General features: G+C 39.8%; 1 protein-coding gene across 1 annotated transcript in view; it reads right to left on the reverse strand.

Moving 5' to 3' along the window:
* stox1 (storkhead box 1) overlaps positions 1–20813 on the reverse strand; it is a 30150-nt gene that overhangs the window by 1821 nt on the left and 7516 nt on the right. The window contains exons 2-3 of the mRNA XM_006630575.3: positions 4361–4513; positions 438–2826 (exon numbers count right to left, since the gene is read on the reverse strand). Of these exons, the coding sequence (XP_006630638.2) occupies positions 438–2826; positions 4361–4513 (2542 nt within the window). The remainder of the gene's footprint in view (positions 1–437; positions 2827–4360; positions 4514–20813) is intronic.

Raw genomic sequence — 20813 nt, forward strand, 5'->3', positions numbered from 1 at the left:
CTTCTGAACATTAGATAAAACATGATAGAATTAGAGACTGTTGCTGTATAAATGCTGAAAGGTTAATCCACAGTATGCCACTTTATAACACCTTTCTTCTATAATGTCATTACCACCCGAGCAATATCCCAAAACAACAACCACTCTGATTAATGCCTGAAGTGATTAAAAACTCTGTAGTGCGAATATTGCCTCATTCTAAAAAAAGTAAGGAGCCTTCATATTAGATGGCTTAATTGTAATTTACTTTCTACCTGCTTTACCTTAAGATGTTTCCAATTGCAAAAACGACAATTTGCCTAAGTAAACTATAATGTGATCTTAATTTCAATTCTAGAAATACTTGCCGAAACTTTTCGACTCTTAGACAGTCTCGTCACAGTAAGTGGGGATGGTTGTCAAAGTCCTAGACAGTTACACCATACAGGAACACTCACCTTGGGGAATCTATTCCACTGTCCCCTGTAATGCTGTGATTTTCTACAGTTTCCCCAGGAACTGGCCTTCCTTGGGCATTCGGACTTGTAACAGTAGTGTGTGATGTACCAACAAGCTCTAACTTTTGCTCAAACTGTTTTCTGAGACTTTCCTCCACGTGCTGGTCGCAGGTCCAGAGCGAAGATTTGTCATCCCCTTCATCTGAAGATTTGTGCAGAGTTTCAGCATCTGAGTCAGCCTCACTGGTGTGGCAGTAGTCAAATATGCTGCTATCAACGGTTTCCATTTGCTCCACATCCTGGACTGCGTCTTCGAGGTGCTCGTAAAGGAACGGAGACATCCTACGGCCGTTGTCTGTTTGCATGATATTCTTCGGCTTGGCCGGGTGTTGACTACCAGACTCGTGCCACCTCAAATCATCCTCTTCACAGTGAGTCCCAAAAACCTCAGCGTGTTCCTGCTGTGCACCAACAGAGCCCTCCTCCACTCCAGTACTGTTCCAGTCATCCCTCTTGGAAAACGGCTTATGATAATGCACTGTGCCGGATCGAGAGGCTTCATTGCTATCCAGATCAGAATCCTCATTCAGGTACAGTGAACTACAGCCATCATCATCCTCCACTGCCTGTTGATACACAGCTTGGTCATCATCTGTGAAACCCTCACTGTCCATGTGACCTGAAGCAGTCCGCAGGCCGTTACTTTTTGATGAGAGTCCACCTTTTGCACTATTTAACTGTGAATGTGTGGTTTGGAGATCAGGCTTCTGATTCCTGTCGTCTGTGCTGTCCAGCTGTTTCAGTGCAACAGAGAGCTGGTGCTGGTTGTTTGGCATGGGCCACGATGACGGCACTGTGGCTGTGTCACAGTGGTATGTGACCTGAGGTGGAAAGGAATGGGAAGGGAGTAAATCTGCCGCCTCTGTCTGCCTGGAGAGGTGCTTTGTGCTCAGACTGTTCTCTATGCACCCATCCTGCAAAACCTTGTACTTGGATTCTTTTTCTTGTGCGGCATAGTAACCACTACCCTTGGGCTTGACATCCTTCACGTGCTGTTTCCACTTGTCTTCTATTCTCAGGGTGCTACTCTCTGGATAACTTGAGCCATAGTCCCCAGCATACTCCTGTGGACTGGTGTCCACAGCGGCATCATAATTAAAACCTTTTGGTTTAATATTTTCACAGGACCTATCATCCGGTGCTCGCCTGTCTTCGTCAACCAAGGCTTTTGCCCGGGATGAATCCCAGGACTTGGACCTGTGGGCAGTGCGCTCCCTCCGCTCTGACCTTTGCCCCTTTGAGTCACGCTTCTTTTGAGCCCTTGGACCCGTCTCCAGACCGCTGTCTCTCACCGCCCTGTCCTGAAACGGATTATCAATCCGCTTCTTGTAAATATGTTTCGATTCGACAGTGACAAGATCCTCATATATTTTGGCATCCAGCTCGTCCACTGGCATTTCAGGGTTCAGGTGACAAGGCACTTTTTCTTTAATGGCTTCTGCCTCCTGCACTCCCTCCAACTCAGTGTTCGAGACTGAGGACTTGTTTTTGGTTCTGTGCTTCTCTCTGGAGGGGAGTCCTCTCTTCCTGAGCCGCGCAGCTTTGGAGGAAGACCTTCTATTATGACCCTTCAAGTGGTGCCGATGTCTGGGGCCCAGTATCTCGGTGGAGATGCCCTTGTTGATGCCTCGCTCTTCCAGTTTCTTCATCATGACGGTGTGTCGCACGAGGTTGTCAACAGTGAGCTCTGGGTTGATGCGCTTGATGATGGCTAACTCCAGGTCACGGGGGAGGTTGTTCAAGTCGTCTTCATCCCGGACAGGCCATTCCTCTGGGGGAAACTGGGCAGAGAACGTGGCGTACTCCTTCTTGGGTTTCTCCTTCTTTGCCGTGTTGCGCCTGAACAGGCTGAGGCCGAATTTCCTGCCGGTTTTCTCCTTGTCTCTGCGGGTGGCGGTCGACTTGCTGGCCTCGCTCGGCTGGTAGTCCGCCGCCGTGGAGGTAGACTGGTGCTGGATGGTGGGCTTGCTCTCTTTCGCCCACCTGAAGCTCCTGCCTGTGCACTCGCTGATAGACTGCTGGTCGTGCACGGGTTGGGCCGGCTGCTGGGCGAAACAGCGGCAGGATTTGCAGTGCGCCACCACGGGGACAGTGTCGCCAGCCGACTCGACACAGCTTTCAGTGCTCACCAGGTAGGTGATGGGAGGGGGGAGGGGAGGGTCAGTTTCTGCTGTGATCCACCTTTGCTTGTCCTTTGCCGGGCTGTTTGTGATGAAGTAAGTCTGCGGGGTGACAATGAAATATCCCTCTCCTGTGTGGTAGATCTTCCTCTCCTTTATCAAGGCACCCAGTGCGCTGTAGAGGATGTCTTGAGTAGGAATCGACATGCCTGAGAGAAAAGCAAACCGACATGAGTTTGAAAAATGTGTCTCTGTATGACTGGGCACACTTCAATTAATCAGTGGTTACTGCAGATGTACAAGTACTTCACATACTGTAAAACTGCCTGTTGTTTTCTGTTTAAGATTCTACAAGGCATTTTAGCTCTTCGAGTTCATATCTAGAATAAACATCAGTGCTGAGCTAATCAGAAAGAACAAGCAGCAGGACAAAAGTTGTTGGCCACTGGAGTTTTTGACATCAAGGAATCTGTTTCAAAACATAATGGTATGCTCCATTAGAAGGCCTTACCCTTGCTCAGAAAGGGTAATCTGTTGTAAACCCCATATTGGTTCTTGATACACATATAAGCTCAACTAAACTTCAGACAAATTAGACAAAAATGGGTTAATGTTAAAAGTGAGCCAAAATGAGTCACTTAATCTGAGACCACTGAAGCTTTAGCCAGTAGACATCCTTAAGGGCCAACTGCAATGCCTCAGAACTCAACGCACCACTGCAATATGCACTTTTTGCAAGGACTATCATGTTTGTTTTCTCCACCACCACATATTGATTGTTCTATACAACGTATCTATCGCTCTGGTTGTTACTATTTATTATGTGCCATTTCGTAATGTACTGTCTACACTGTGTGGTGTTGTCTGCCATACTGTCTCGTCTGCTACTCTACTTCATATGTCCTAAGAGATCAGCGCAAATAAGAATTTCAATATACATATACATGTACATACGGCAATAAACTCCTCTAATCCTCTCTATTACTCTACCAAGTAGAATGATAGGGAGGTCTAGAGGCTACAGGCTAATTCTGGATAGAGTACTCTCTGACCTTGTACCAACCAACAAAAACCATCAGCTCCAACAGACTCATCTATAGAATACATTAAAGTATGCACAAAGAGTGTTCAGGCAATGGCCTTTTTTGCACAGGATCCAACTCTAAAATTGCTAAAATTGATCTTGATCCACTTAGTGTCCATAAAATAACACCAGTTCCAATATGTGCATCCGAACAACATGGTGAAATGATTCATCCAAATGTTTCTTCCAGACCAAGTGTTTTATTTGTAAATTCTGAAATGGTACTTTAAAAGCATCTTATTGTTGTCCCCTCTTTGATTTTCACACAGCAAATACAAAGCCAAGCTCATTCATTGTAAAAAAATCTGAAAATTTCAAAGAGCACAGGGTTTGTTCCAAAACAATTTTCACTAAACATGCTTCTTTTAAGTTGCATACATTAAACACATGTAACCACATTACATAAAATAATGATTATACTTTTCTCCTGAAGTACTGGAGAGTAAAGGACAACTGCCTTTGTCAGAACCTTTGATGACGTTAAACGAAAATCTCTTTAGTGAGCTATCTTAACACTTTCTGTCCACCAATATAAGTTTAGCATGATGTGAAGCAATGCTAAAAGTGAACTTTGTCAAAATGTCAGTCGTTTTTTATTTTCATTTCGCAATTTGTCAGCGTGTTAGATAATGTCTTGCACATGGATGACAGATCGGTACCTGGGTGTGCTTTCATCATGTGGCTGATCAAGGCCTCCTGGTTGACAACAATGTGAGCAGCGTTCATGTCAGATATGACACAGCACAGCACCTCTGACAGAGGAATGAACTGGGACTGAGTGATGGGAGACATGTGCACTGGAGACACATCACCTGCAAGGAACAAAAGACAAAACAAACATCAACATTTTGAAGAATATAAGAAAGGTTATAAATATGTGAAGGCCAGTCAGCCCATATAGCCTGTTTAGTAGTTATAAGCTAATTGATCATAAAATATCTAATCCACCCATTTCTTGAAAGAAAGGTTCCTGCCTTAACAACTTGACTTTATGTAAAGAAGTGCCTGCAACCTGGTCTCAATATTTCCACTGGTAATCTTTGGTTTGTGTTTCACTGGTTCAGAAGGTCATTGGAATGACTCTGTCAATACATTGGGCCTCCATGTAGTTTTCTATGTTTCTGACTAAAAAGGTTTAGTTCTTTCAGCTTGTCAGTGTTTGACATTCTTTTAAACCCCAGAATGTATCTGGTTGCTCTTCCCTGGACTGATTCCAGAGCAGCAATATCTTTTTTTGTGATCTAGTGACCAAAATTGTACACAGTATTACAAAAGAAGATGCAGATGGTATCTTAACTACTGCACAAGAAAAAATCACTTTTAAAGGCAAGCTTCACTCAGCAACGATTAAGAGAACTTGATTCCAAAACAATTTACATCCTGGTTTCAACTTTTCATTGTACGATGCTATAATACCTACTGCCTTCTCTGCATGTAATTAGAAAAGTTCTCACACACTTGAAGAGTTATCTTTAACCAAGCTTTGCCAAATACATTTCTAAGTGCAAAGAGAAAGTAAAGGAGACATAAATCTGAGATAAACCATCAGGATTTCCTTGAGAGCAGTCAAGGATCTTGAGAAAGAAAAATTGTTCCGGTGCTAAAAATACTAAATGAACACTTCATTTAACCCCAGAGGTCCATCTTGGGTTACTAGGTATTGTGTTACTAATGTGCATTTGAGCTCTTTCAGATATACAGCTTTTTATTTACAGTACAGCTGCCAAGTTTTGGATGTCACTTAAATTTTTTCCTTGTTTCCTCTTAAGTAACATTCTAGGAGTTCAACTCTGAATGTTTACGGCAATCTCAATCTCATAGAGTGCTCTGTTCTCAGGAGTAAAAAGATGTCGTATTACATTTGCATTGGGGCCTTTCTTGGGTGGAGGGACCAAAATACACCTACTGCAAGAAAGCCTTTGCTTTAACACTTTGTTTACAATAGATTTCAGTTAATGTGCAAGACAGAATCACACAATCACTACTTCTTTCACTCCAGTTATCGTGAATTTGTTTAAGCAAAGATAGTCACTTTGGCTTTTGTTTTCCATTTTTTCCAAGATTTTGAGGAGCAGATTTCAATGGTATTTTTTACCCATTGCTTTCCTTTTCAACATTGACCAAACAATGGTAAATACATTTTCCCTCATTCTCAGGGAAGGGATTGACAGAAAAGAATTACAACCCAACTCGCTAGATTAAAAAAACGTTCTTATGCAAAAGAACATGCCTTCTGATTGCTATGTCCTAAAACTTTTTGTGTGTGTGTGTGAATACAAGTCTGTTATTATTTCAGAAAGCTGGCACAGGCTCACTTTACATTAAAAGCCTTTGAGGGTCTGCCTGAAAACCTCCATCTAGCTTCAGAATAATAACTGGTTTACACACGACAAACAATTTAACTGGGGGCAGGGGGGGGGGGCATGTTGTTTCCCTCGCTTGCTCCACAGAATGTCACCAGACTCTTTTAGCTCATTTTACAGCTCTCCTTTTTAATGTTTAACTGCTTTTGCCAAGCCTGAAAGACCCAAACAAAGGCAGTATCTAAGAGACCAGTGGTGAACATGAATGAAAGGCTGCATTACTCTAGCTTTAACACCATGCTGGGTGGGGGGGGGGGAGTTACTAAGTCTGGGAAGGTGAGGCTGTGATTACTCCTCCATGTGCTTCCCATATGAAAAAGTAAGGTAAGGAAAACACTAGCGATCACTTACATTTCCCTCAATTAATCTGAAAGCACACAGGCTCTCTTGCTGAAACACTTAAGTCATGGTTTAAGAAAATAAACCCTTAATCAAAAGGAAGTCTAATCCCAAGATAAGTCCTTGAACCAGTCTCCTGTGGTTCTCAGACCTGTTCAATCATCCTCTTTTGGAAAAAAAGAGGATAACAAAAGTCCGATTCATTGAAAACAACTGAAAAACGATTTGAAATATCAACACACAACCTGGTTTCAGCACCATCTGTGTATGAAGGACTCCGATATTATACTGTAAACAAGTCAGGATTCCAAACAGCTGGCACTTCCTTAACTACTGCTAAAAAATGTCTAGACTCGCCTACCAGTCTCAGACTTCAAGAAATTTACTTGGTGAAAGGGAATACTTCACACATAAATAATTTAAAAAATGTTTATCTTGGAAATTCAAAGAATAGGTTTTTTTAAAGTGTTGCTGAAGGAAAAGGAAAAAATAGACAATACGTCAACCACCCCATCCTCAGCCATCTTTCCTGTCATGTGAAATCAATTACATGAAGAGGCTTTTAAAGATGCTACAGATTAAACTTATTTCCATTTTAACTTCAATTTAAGAAAGACATTGAGGACTGCATTGTTTCCCTATCATTTTATTCAGTTTAATTATCTGAAAAAAAAAATAGAAATTGGCAGTCCGTGTCAAGATCCTTAGATAACCATTTTTGGCAATTCATTCCAGTACAACACAGGATAGGAACAGGAAGAATTTAGTACTGGTTCACTCAAGATCAGATGTGAGAAATATGAGACCAAAGACAAACGTATCTCACCAGGTCTTGGCAGGCTGGTTAGAAACTTTAACTTAGGTGGTGCAACATGGGCCCCGCATGGACTGAGCTGACTAGGAACTGCTTAGTAGACAGCTTTTAAGCTTAATCAAGACTTTAAGGTGTCGCTATTTCGATTGTTCTATAAAATCTGTTGAAACTCCTTAAAAAATCTCTCAATTTAAAGGAAACACCTGACATTTTTTTTCCTGCATGTTTTCAATCAGCGTCCAATTCTGTAACACTAAACCAGGGATATTGAATTCTGATTTAAAAGTACTTCAAGTGGGCCATACTAACCATAACTAACCGTGTGCATGCCTGGAGTGCATAGACCACATTATTTGCAGCATGCTGATTTTGTAAGCACTGACTTTCATTCTGAAGAACAAGTCACAGAATGAGAGATGTCTACTCCTCTATCAGGATACTGCATGAGTGTCTGGTTTTTGAGGTGGAGGACATTGAGGCTAAAAACCAGCAGGTTTTTCAAAAGCAGTTAAAATATAATGAATACATTATTCATATACTAACAACCAAATGAACTAGATTATGTCTACTGACTCCTGTGTCCTACAACTATGCAATTGTGAATGTAAGTACACATTATTATTTCAGAAAGCTGGCACCAGCTTCTCATTTTCCATTAGTCAGCTGAATTGGCCAAATGGCACTTACTAGGTAAAATATATCATCACTACAACACCTATACCAGGGTAACGAGAGACAGATTTGCTCTGAAGTTCTGACCCAGTTACAGAGCATTCAAACCAAACCATTTTTACAAAGCGCAAGGGCCAGGTTTTGTGACAGACATATACTGCTCTGACCGATATGTACAAGCCTGTCTGTCTGACTTCCCCACTCTCCCCATGACCATGTGAAGGGCCCAGTCACAAGGGTTGGCCCTGCTTTGTACAGGCTCAGGAAGGTTTGTGAGTCCCAGTCAGAAGACGGACGCAGGAGGCAAGTTAGAGCACGACCCAGAGAATGAGGCCTTTTGTCTCATCGAGGACTAAGCAGGGCTCTGTGCCCTCCTTGTCAGGCCAGGCAGACAGCAGGTTGTGTTCTTTTCATGGTGCTATTGTCCCCAAATGCAAAAAAACAGCTTGAAAACAAGGGCCCACACTCTATGCCAGGAGAAGAACATTGTTTTTCAAGTTGTTGTTTTTTAAAAAAAGGCCAGGAACATGATTCAGATGACCCACCTTCTTTATTATTGCTCATAAGCTTTGAATTGATCTTTTTAACACAAAGTTCTTTGATCTTTGCAGGTCAAAGGTAACAAAATAAAGCATGGATATTTTTTATTTAACTGATTTCATGACTATCTAAGTTAATAACTTCAAAAGAAAAATTGTGTCTGTTTTTTAATTAATCAAGGACAGAACTTTAATTATTACGAGTCTTGACTTATTTTAACATTCTGAATAAATGGGAATTTGCACGTCTTGTGATGTCCCTTTTATGGCTCTGAGCTTTTGTAGGGGCCTCCATTTTCTAACAAAATTGTCATTACATTTAGCCCCCTTAAGCATCAGCAGGCAGGACTTCAGAAGCAGAAAGCCTTGTACACTGTAACTAGAGCACAGAACAATGGCCATACTGGCTTTTGTCACAGGCGACACGGATACCCAGCTGGCGTCATGGTAACACAGTAGTATTCCAAAAGCAGGGCAGAGATCCCATTCTAAGGCCAAAGGGGAAAAACATAATGGCAACAGCAGAGGAATGATAACATGGCAGTGACACTGGACTCAGCAACAAACTTTGCATCCTTGGTAACTTTATATCCTTCTTTTTGACTTTTATTTACAACTTCAGATTTCTCTTTTTAAGCTACATCCTGTTTTAGAATGTCCATTTCATATTTATATGTTTCAGTGATGCAAAACAGGTAAGTCTCAAGTTAAGATTCTGTGGTGTTTTGGTGGGTCTTGCTCACTTCTTACAGAGAGACTGTGTGGTTTGATAAGAGACAAGGCCCAGAGCAGGCTCAGGTGGAGATTAGAGAAGACGAACTACATGACGCCACAAGAGACTTCTTTCAACCTACCCAAATTGTGTGACATTTTGTCAGGTAGGACAGAATATGGTAAGATGTTATTTAATGAAAAGCACAAAAAAACAAGCAAGATAAGGGGCCTGGTAAAAAGTATTCAGCTATTGAAAATATACTGTCCCACACGTGTCCCCAAAAATATATATTCTGTTTCAAAACAGAATATATGGTTCTGTAAGAAACCACAAGTGTTTTACAAACTAAAATCTAAAACAAAGACCACCCACTTACTCCAGATGTATTTTATAGTATTACTCAACAATGTCTAGTACATGTATTGTGATCACTTTCAGGTGACAAGTACCCTTCAATCCCATATTTAACACCATCTTTTATGAGTTTATATCCTCCCTCTAAACACACACTCCTCTCACTCTAGGATTACAGGTAATGCTCAATAGGAATTAGCAAAGATACTAGCTGCAGTTGACAGATTAGAAAGTGTCAGACAATTCACAAAAGTTGTTATCAGGTGCTTAGGAGGGTAAAACTGGGCTTTTAAAGGATTAGTGCGTGAAAGTGTAAAAGAGGAATTCAATAAGGGTCTTAATGCAAAGTGTTATAGCAATTTGTCTTTACAGAAAGAGAGGGCTAAAACAAAAAGTGAGAACATTTTATATTTAAATTTTCCAGTTATGCACACATTTTTCTTTGTATGTAAACAGCTTTTTCCATGTCCATTAAAGAGATCAATGCTTTATTTACTCAGTCCTACAGGCTGCAAGTAAACACCCTATAACTGCCCAGGACTGAGGAGATCACACCTTGGAGTTTTACATTGGTCTCTTTTCCAAAACCTGTGGTGTTAAGGAATTGAGTAGAAATTGTAGTCTTTCAAAAGCTTTGAAGTAAAAGAATATTTACTTCAACAACATTGATTGAATACATTAAAATATTTGGAAAATCTCACTTGGACCTCCAAAGGAATTAATGTTACCCAAGATCTTCTCCAGTTATCATTCAATCACTTCTGGCAAAAAGATTTAGTATTACTTTCCAGAGACGTGAATTCTTCACTGAGCATTGACTACTAACAGCTTGCTTTTATTAAAATCATGCATCTTGAATTTGGGTGATATTTGCATGAAAGATAGAGGAAGCAGGCACAAGCAAAGCTATTTTGCAAAAGCAGAATAATGTCACCTATCTACACATCTGTATGAACTGGCATCACATTAGAATCACATGAATTTAATTAAGAGACTGGATTGAATTACTGGTCACAGAGTCTACCCTTCTGACCTGAAAACCCAAAGTACTAGCTTGGAAAAATGTTACTGGTTACTGTAACCGTTATAAGAAAATGTGGCAAGGCATCCGTCATTTAGAAACAGTGTTTCTATTACGAATATATCTTTCCTATCTAATCTACAACTAGTAGACACTCAATCAGCTATATCACAACAAAAATATGAAAGTCAAGGTCAATAACAAGAGTTATGGCAGTGGTTATCTAAACCAAAGGCACATCTGTTCTGTCTGCTTGCAGCTCCTGAAGTCCCTACTAATCAGACCTTCTTAGCACTGTATTTTTCAATTAAGGACTGTATACTGCGTGTGATTTGTTAGCTTCATGAAAACTCCTAATAATTACTGGGCTGTACTATATGTTTGTATTCAGTTGCACTTTAAAATGTTACGTCCGCCACTATGAACCTGAAAAAGTGAATCCCAGAAAAATGGAAACTGAATGTTTGATTCGATTTTGGCTTCAGGGCGTCTATAGATACTACTATACTAAGCAGGTTCTTAAACCTGTGTACTGGCTTTAATCCCACTTGCAGGTGCAAAGTTTTGTGCATAGATATGGTTATCCCCTCCTTTTTCATTCACAAATTACAGGGCATTTATAGGAGAGGAAATTCACTTTAAAAAACGGGATGGGAGGGCAAAGGTGTGCACAACTCTACAAACACGCAGATTTAAAAAAAAACCTCCACACTTTCCCTTAATAAAAACAATCTAAATGAAAGAAAACCAAACTGTGAAGAGCAAAGAAGAGAAAAGATATCAAGAGTAATCAATGTACATTTTCTACAACACACATCCTGCTAGCGCTCAGTATTTGCTGCTTTATAAAAGCAGTAGTCCTAAGGCTTTCATGCTTTTTTTTTTAAAACAGTTTGTGCTTTGGAGGCCTGGCACGGTTCAGGTTTGCAACTCAGACAAAGACATTATCTGGGGATAGCTGAGATCACCTTGCTGGGGCTCATCATTGAGAGACACTGTGGGAAAGTCTGACATCGAAGCCGTGCCGAATACACCGCATAGACTCCGCATTCCAGAACAGAGGGATTAACTCTGCAGTGCCTGTTTCACATTGTTATGCACAGAGCTCACTGCTTTCTCCCTCACCCTCCCATTTCCTGCCGTATTACAATCTCTTCTCAACGACGTGGAACTGAGACGCAGCTCAGACGCTTGCTCTGGTCCTTAGGCAGGTTTAATGACTTTATACTATTCCTTGTCTAAATATAATGAAATGCAAATTCAAGTGTGGAAATAACTTAAAAAAAACAAGACCTATATTGAGTTAAATCACTTTTGTCTTCTACAAACTCACTTTCAGGGGTTGTCTCTTAAAGATACCTGCAGGAGGGCTGGTGCTCAAAATACCCAACAGGAATAAAACAGTTAAAAACCTTTTTATTAATTCTTATTGTCTAAATTGTCTAAAGGGGAAGAGCTTTAGATGGGCTGTTGAGGTATCTCCCCCTACCCTCCAAGCAATGAAGACGGAGTGCCTTGCTCATGGTCTGCTCTTTTGGGTAAAAAAGGGGGCACATTCAAACTGAAATCCAGATCCTTGCATCCAGCCTGATGAGAATGTGAGACAATTGCAAGAATCTGACTGTAGGAGCACAATTTTCAGGCTACTTCTCTCTAACTATCACTCACAGAGTTTGTTCCCCACTGGAAGATGTGTGCCTCCTAGAGACACATGGAATATGTCACAAGTCACATGCATCACTGTAATGTTACCATATCACTTATTAGGAACAAGTAATAGGTTTATTCCATGCTGAAAAAAAAGAAGAAAGAGAACACCTGAAGAAGGCTCCACGGCCGAAACGTTGTGTTCTCTTTCTTCTTTTTTTTCAGCATGGAATAAACCTATTACTTGTTCCTTTGCAGCCTACGCATGCTGACGCAGCTACCCACCTGAACTATATCACTTATTATACTGGATTAAGGAGACCAAAGCCCTGTCTACTTCTCCCCACTGCTGCTTGAGAGGTGTAAATCCTTCAGTATTTTCTGATAGGAAAGGTCTGTGACAAAGACTTTTAGGGATTAAGGAATTTTGGGGAATTTGATATAAACGAGTGAACACCTTTGCCTGACAGAGCCTTCTGCCTGCATTGAAAAGCAATGCTAATGTTAAACCCACACCTGGAAACCAGTGATTGCAGGACCCTGAACCGTCAGTGTCAGGCTGCTCTTTCTCTGTCAGAAGCAAAAACATGACCAGCATTCTGGACACATGTTAATATTCTTATATGTTTTAAGAAATTTAAGGAACCCTACTTTAAAGTGGAGTACAAGCACGGGTACTTAAAAACAACTGAAGTAATGTTGCATTGTACTGTCCAACAAAATAATCTTATTTTTCCTCTCTTTCTATATATGATATATTAAATTATGTGACAGGTTTGCCTACAATCCATGACACTTGCTAGAGAAGGCTTCCGAAACATTTGCTTTGTCACATTTCTTATGTCTTAGATATAAAATCTACAACAGCATAGATTTTACAAGCACATTCTGTTAAACTACAGGTTCCTAATCCTGGTCCTGACGGATAATTGAATCCTTAATAGACTTAATAATAGGTTAAAATTTCACTCTTCAATTATTAATCCAAAACAGTAACAGTTGGCCGTTTTACTATTGCATCTCTTGAGTAACTTAAAGACTTCCACCTTTAAATAAAAATAGGCTTGAAAAGGTTCTAACCAAGCAATCTTGTTGATTCAATTAATATGTAAAAAACAGCAAGTGTGGGGGTCCCCAGACCAGGACTGGGAACCCCAGGTCAAACCACTCAAGACTAACATCTAGTGTCCCAGCAAATCCTTTCTCTTCATGACGGACAGACTCACTAATCGTATGTGCTTCTTCTTCCTTGTACTGGTTAGTAGAGTGGCAGGTATTTACCCCCTTTTCCTGTCCCACGGCTCAGCTGATTACCATCCAGTTTAAACTAGCAGACAGAATTATGGCTCTTTACTGATGGGCTCTCATTTAAATTATAGCTGACCTGAAAGAGAGGACACCACTGTAAAATACCCTGCAAGTCTAAGGAAGGACCACACCCAGCAAGGAATGGATGTTGCATGAATACGACTGCTTATCCTAAGTGTAACTGGATTTCTTAATATATTAGACTACCGATGTAAAGTAAAAAAATGTCTGTACCTGACAAGTCCTGGTTTATAACCTATATCACTGACTGTAACCTTATACTGCACATAAGCATTCAATGCTTGTCAGTGAGGCTCCCCATTTATAAGGGATGACTAACTGGGTTAACTGGACAGTTGTCATTAGCATTCTTCGAACTTTTTTTTTCCCTCCACTGACAGTCATGTGTAAAAAGTTTTATGGGGCAAAACTCTCAGAACTGATGAAGAGAAGAGACAGATGTTGGCAGTGCAATAAATTTAGCCATAAACCCAGCAAAAGCTACACTTTGGTCAACATAACCTTTCAGTCAGAATAGAAGTCTCCTGTCCCGGACTTCAAGGAGCTGAACAGATCCTATAGCAGAGGGTTAGAGTTTAGCAAGACAGAGGGAATGGCGATGTTACATTAAGCCTTAGGGACGGTGGGGTCAGGGAAACCCATTAATCTGTCGCAGTCTTTGAATTTTTATTGCTTTGTGCAGTAGTAACTAGAAGGACTCATTACAAATTGAACACCCACTTACAATCACAAATGCACAAACAAACCGCAAAATTGTTTACTAGCCTCCCTCTCCAGGTTTGGATATCACGTCGTTTTCTTCACAGCAATAGAAGTATTATCCCTTCTCCCAGAATCATACAGTGCACAGTGTGGCCCAAAGCTGTTTCATAGTTTTTACAGATATAAAACCTGAACAACACGCTCTGGGTAATGTTATGAAACATTTTTTTTCATTTAATGTAGTGTGAAATCTGAAAATCAACCAGTTTCTCACTCAATAAGGGTTCCAGAAAGAAACAAACTGTAAAAATAGAACAAATATGTATGCTAGTAACTATTGTTGTGTATGCCTTTTGATACAGAAGTAAAGGAAACTGTGGTCTCAAAATGCTAACTGAAACCAAGTTTCCAAATTGTACATTTCCAAAATGTAATTTTACATTACAGGCTGTAGACTTTGAATAGTCACTTTGAGTAAGTCCAACACAATATGGCAAAAGTAAAATTACATTAGGGAAAACATTTTTCTGTTTTGCCTAATGTAATTTTAGGTAAACGTTTCCTGCCATTTAAGACTACATTAGAATCAACATTTGAAAGGCACCACTTGATTATTCAGAATCATGAAACATGCAATAATGCATAAAAGACTAGGCTGTAATTACTGTAATCCTGTCTGAAAAACATGAACATCAGCAGATTTCGATTAAACATGAATGATCTGCATGTAAAAAGTGCCGATACCCTTATTCTGAAATTAGTATCATGTGTGACTTCCACTAATGGAAAGTTAGGCCACGCAGTCACTAAATATTGAGTGAGTTTGTAAGTGAATGGAAGAATCTGTTCCAGGTGCAGCCTTAACCATTGGTTATCAAGAACACAACATTTTCTACACAATCACTGAGAACATCATTACAGCGTGAAGAACCTCTTGTTTGGGATACTGAGATTATAATGTAATAACACTGTGTGGTAAGTAATTAAAGGTTAATACATCTTATCAGCTCAGCAACTAATTTCAAAGCAGGTCAACATCAGTGGTGATATCTGACAGGGGCTACCAGAATAAATTTGCACACCTTCTCATTACTTAACAATTACTCGAGCTTTCAACAGTCTGATTAGCCTGCCCTTTCCTCAAAAAGGATGTTTAAATATTTTAAGAGGATTGTTATGTTTACAGTCTAAGATCAAATATAAGATGGGAGGAAACGAAAGAATCCTGATGATGTTTTGACTAAGGTCTTATCTGCAACACAAAAATATGAGTAAGATGTGCATCTTGAGAATTCACTCTTCTCCCAACATTTGGAAATACAGCACAGTATTTCTTTGTTTTACCTTTCCCCACACGAGTGATAAAATCCCAATGAGAATCTCTGCAGCTTGCTTTCAGTGCCATTAAGATTATGCCTAACTGCAACATCTTCATAAAACGCATACCAACAGTGTATTAAAATGTTGAACTAATAAAACTTTTCTGCACCCCAGTGTATGGTTCAGTTTTCTACCATCTCAGTCTTGGTATGATTGTTTCAGGTTGTTTTCCCAATTATGCCATTGCCAAGTGGAGTACAACCTCTCACGTTTTCTCAGGACTCCTCATGGTCTTGCTCGCATTAGTTTTTCTCACGTTTAATCAGTCACCACTGATTTAACCCAGTTTTACACCCACCATTTTGAAACAGCTAACTAGTGTTCAACACACCTCTCTACTGCAGACCCCTCCCCAGCCCAGGACAGAGGAAGACTAAAATACATGCCAAGACGTTCATCTTTTGTCACACTGCAAGGCCAGAGCACAAAAAGCACTTCTCTTGTGTTTGAACATCCCCAGCCAGGGTTTGCTCCTGCTCTGTGAGCGGAGAATTTCTCAGCGAGCCTTAGTCTTCCTTTCCCTAGTCAGATCCGTACTGGCCCCTGGTAGCTGCTGACCACAGCTGGCCAGTAATATGACCGTGTTTGAAAGAGTGATGTTGGGTTAAGACATGTCCTGCACTGTGATAGGACCCTTACCCAACAGGTCACACAGGTCAAGTCAGGCCTCCTCAGTGACATTAACCAGCATAGCTGCTCCAGACAAACCACGGGGAGATTAAAATATCAGTCTCACAACGGCTTAGAGGCAAACTATTGTCTCAATCAATCACTCATTTATTTATTTTTCTCATTTATCTAAAAGATAACATTTGCACATATTTTCACAGCTGGCCATCAGAGCAATCTGAATCCAAAAGAAGAAGTCACATGCTTCTTTACTGGGTTGCTCGAAGATTACTAGTACATATGTTAAAAGCCTTTCCTGTTCTAAATCTTTGGTAGAGGTCTATTAGCTGTAGTTATTGTTTCCATAAATTTGCCAGGAAGATCTAACTGGAGCAATCTAAATCTGAATGAAGCATCTCGCTCAAGAAGAGAACAGTAGCGTTCCTCCTTGGATTTGCGTCCACAGCCTTCCTGTCATACAACCACAGCTCTGTATCAATATACAAATTGTACTGTAGATCACAGAGCAAGAAAGCAGTTTGTATGAAAAATGCAGTAGATTATATCAACCGACTTTCCTTATCTGCTACTACAGGAAGCCTCAAAGAGAGGGAGATGAATGAAAGGGCTATTAAATTTCAAATGACTGCTCTGCTGATGTTTTTAAACTACGTGTAAGTGAATGTATAGTGTTAGTGGGTGTTGGTAAAGATCTCAGAAATAAAAAGACAGTAAATTACAATTAAAAAAACATTTTGTTCTAATTGTCAAACTAATTTTTTAGTTTAGGAAAACAGAGTATTCCTAACCTTCCTGTAGCTTTTTTAAGAGCTTTAAAAAGGTGAGTAGTATCTTATGCATACGGCTGTTTAGTGGTTGAGTAAATTAAAATTGTGCTCACTTTTCAAGAGTTTCAAGAGTTGGGGCCTCAAGCTCCTGGCTGGGAAGATACCCACAGCCCACACCTCCTTGTTTAAAGAAACATTTCCTACCCACTGTCCGAAACGAAATCCCTTTCAGTGACGACTCTCTTGTCCTTGTGTCACTACCGAGTCTAGAGAAATCTCCTGGGCTGACCCTCGCTATATCCCTAAGGATTTCATGTACTTGGATTAAATCTTCTCTCAATCTGCTTTGTTCTAAACTGCAGAGAATTAACTCTTTTGACTTGTATTTGACAATCCCCAGAGACCAGGAATCTTTCCCTTTACTCCTCTTTGAATTCTGTCCAAGTCTATTATATCCTTTATAATGGTATGGTAACCAACACTGTACATGATATTCTAAATGATGTTTTTTCTACCGCATTAGAAGGTTTGCGTATAAATTGATTTAAATCCCCCATGTTTTTTTATTGCTTCCCGCATTGTCTCAATGTGGACGTAGAACATATCAAAAGCTTTCTGGAAATCTAAATATATCATGTCACAGGCTTCAATGCTGTCAACCCAATATCACTGTGGGTTGCTTGAAGATTTCTAGTAAGTTAGTTAAAAAATACTTTCCTGTTCCAAATCTTTGGTAGATTTCTCTTTATATGATATTGTTTATGAGCATTCTTTTCTATGAGCACTCACTATTGTTTCTATAAATTTGCCAGTAATATCTTTTATTACATGGGTTCTAAGAACACTTTGGGAACAAAGTAGCAGTGAATACATTCTCTGTGTGTTGATTCAAAAAATAAGTAAAAAGACAAATCTTTCGGCATCAACAGTAAAACGAAAGCCATCCTTCCCACAATGATACCATTTGCAACTCCAGAGCAACAGGTTTAATGCTTCAGGCACAGTGGTGCTGAAGTACTACAGCATATTCTAAAATAACACTGGAGAAAAGCGACGTTGGGTATCAGGGACATTTTAAGCTTTCCATTAATTGCAGTTTTAATTGTTTAGTCATTTATTTAAGAAATGTTCTGAGACCTTTAGATTATTATTATTTGTATTGTATCAATAGTATTTGAAAATGCACCTAAAATTGAGAGGCGTTTATATGCTGTTGGATGCCTTTCCCTCTGCCCTGATGTTTATACCTCTTTTACAGTACTAATCAGTGTCTGTAGCTGTAATCTAAGACATATGAAACTCATTTCCTCTTACCCAGTTTGAACTGCGTCTGACTGACTTCATTACATTTTCATTTTGAAATCACAATGTAAAGCAACCCCTGAATTTGTGCAGGATCTCAATGGCCTTGTTACTCGACTTCAGGCACAGTAAGCAAATACTCAGATTTCTCAATATGCCAAAGTAGTTTCTACAGTAAAGGTTTCATGGCTTTACCCATAAATGCAATTATATTTAAATTAAAAAATCAGCTTAAACTGAAACGTGAATATTTTAATACATATTCGCACTTGTCATGTGAAGTGATTCTACAAAAGTACTTGTGATTTTCTGAAGGAAGCTGATTTTTTTCAGGTCAGGAAAAAAAGATTTTCAGGATTTTGATTTTTTGCCATCATAAGAGCTACTACTTCTATATAATTTAAGTCACATGGTTAAATCAAATTTAAAAATCAAAATCAGTAGAACAGGACGGCACACATGGGGTTCCATAGAAAAACAATAACTCACAGCCCTTACAATGAAGGAAGTAAACAGGAAAAAGATTCACTCAGTCATTCAACTGGCTTGTCTTCTTTTGACAGGACTATTTAACCTTTAAGAAAAATAGTAGTAAGAGGTTAAAGTATTTAAAAAAACAATGGAAAAAGCCTGAGAGATACAGCAGCTGCCTATCTCCAAAATCTATGGGTGTTCAGTTACTTTCTAAAACATTCTTACAGCATTTTATGGAAACTGGATCCATCTTAGATTACCTGTAAGACTCCTTTCTTTAAAAGCAAAACTCTTGAAACCATGAAATCGCAAGTCCAAACCTCTGCTAAAGACAACAAAACATAAGTTTCTAAATTCATATTAATGCCTCTAAAATCAATCAGATTAACATAAAAAGGATTACTGACAAAATAAATCTAATAAATCAATTGATTTAAATACTTTTGCTTTCCTAGAAGCGATCTCCAGATCATGGGCAGTGCTGCACACCACAATGGGAATCTGTAGACTTCGATACCGAAGGTCACCTTTCCAACAGTATCATGTTAACGTGGATACAAGGATTCATTTCAGTGTCCATGTACACCAACATTGTTTGAGGCACTCTACGGGGTAAAAACAAAAACACCCAAAAAACAGAAACATAAAACCTCAAAACACTAACATTTGACAGAAATAAGGAAATAAAGACACATACAAAAATGTGAAGGGAGAAAATGTAGACACTAATTCAAAAGCCTGACTAAACAGACAGGTCTTGAGTCTAGATTTAAAAACTGTTAAAGAGTTTACATTTCTCAGAGTGGCAGAGAGTGACTTCCAAGGTGACTGAAACCATGAGCCCCAAGACTCTTGTATCTATAAGATGGCAGGACTAAAAGATGTGCCTCAGCAGAGAAGAAAGCCCTGCTTAGTACAGTGGCAGAAGCCTGATGTAGGGAAATGGTGTGTAGGGCTTAAAATGTTAAAGTAAAAATTCTGGACTAAATGTGCTGTGTGATGCGGGGGGGGAGACTAAAAGTGTCAGTTAATGGAGAGCCAGTGAAGATGTTTCAGAATTGTGATGTCCAAATATGTGATGTCTTCACAGAGCCTTAAGCACATCAGAAGTTGAGCAGCTGAGTTTGGGATTATGTTAAGATAAAAAAAAACCTATACAACCTTCCAAATGATAGTAAGGAATACTAGTTTCCTCATTAAGAGTCATTGTTTGAATTTAAATCAGATTTAACTACGATTAAAATACAACATTTGTAAGTATAGAAATGTCCAGCAGGGTCCATGAAAACATGACTTTATGCAGAAGGCTACAACTGGGTGTTAGAAGCCCAGACGTTTGGGTGTGCTAAGACACAGCACACCTGGTCCTCTTCTGTTTTCATAAGAAACTGCCCGAGATGACCCCCCAGGAATACCAGTGACCTCTGTCCACTGGTCTGCTTCTTATATCGTCCTCCCAGCACGAGACAGCATGTGTGCGCCGTCAGCCACAGGACTGCACGGCAGCACATCAAACCACTAAGTGAAGAGAAGACATCTGGAAGTAGTAGCCTGCAGTCCTGAAAGGATGCCCTCTCCTATGAGTGCTGTATAAACACAGAGAGGAATGAGCAGGGCTTTGGAAGGGAAACTGGCTTTATGTGGTTTTATTTATTTTGTTCAGTGCAAAATCCATTCTCAGTTTCTGAAAGCATAAAACTGCCATACTATATCTGGAGTTAGCCAAGCTGCTTGATTTGAAAGCTATTAAATGCTTAGAAAAACACATTTACCTGCTGCCTAATTCAGAATTTTCCTTTGTTAAGTTAATCTTCCCATTCCATTGGAGTATAAACTTTAATAGGACAATATACCGACAGTATCACATAAGTGCATGCAGTTTATTTTCATGTCACTTTTTATTGTCAGTCGAGACCAGCACATACCCCTGAAATTAGAACCAGCGTGACAGTGTTGCCCCTGTGTTTTGTTCTTTAAGGCACAATAGTGGTAATTGCTGTCTGCAATGACAAAGGATACCCAATTACAAGAGGCTGCTGCTAAGCATAAATGATTGAACATCTG

The sequence above is a fragment of the Lepisosteus oculatus genome, chromosome 4 (assembly GCF_040954835.1).
Source record: "Lepisosteus oculatus isolate fLepOcu1 chromosome 4, fLepOcu1.hap2, whole genome shotgun sequence".
Taxonomy (NCBI): Eukaryota; Metazoa; Chordata; class Actinopteri; order Semionotiformes; family Lepisosteidae; genus Lepisosteus; species Lepisosteus oculatus.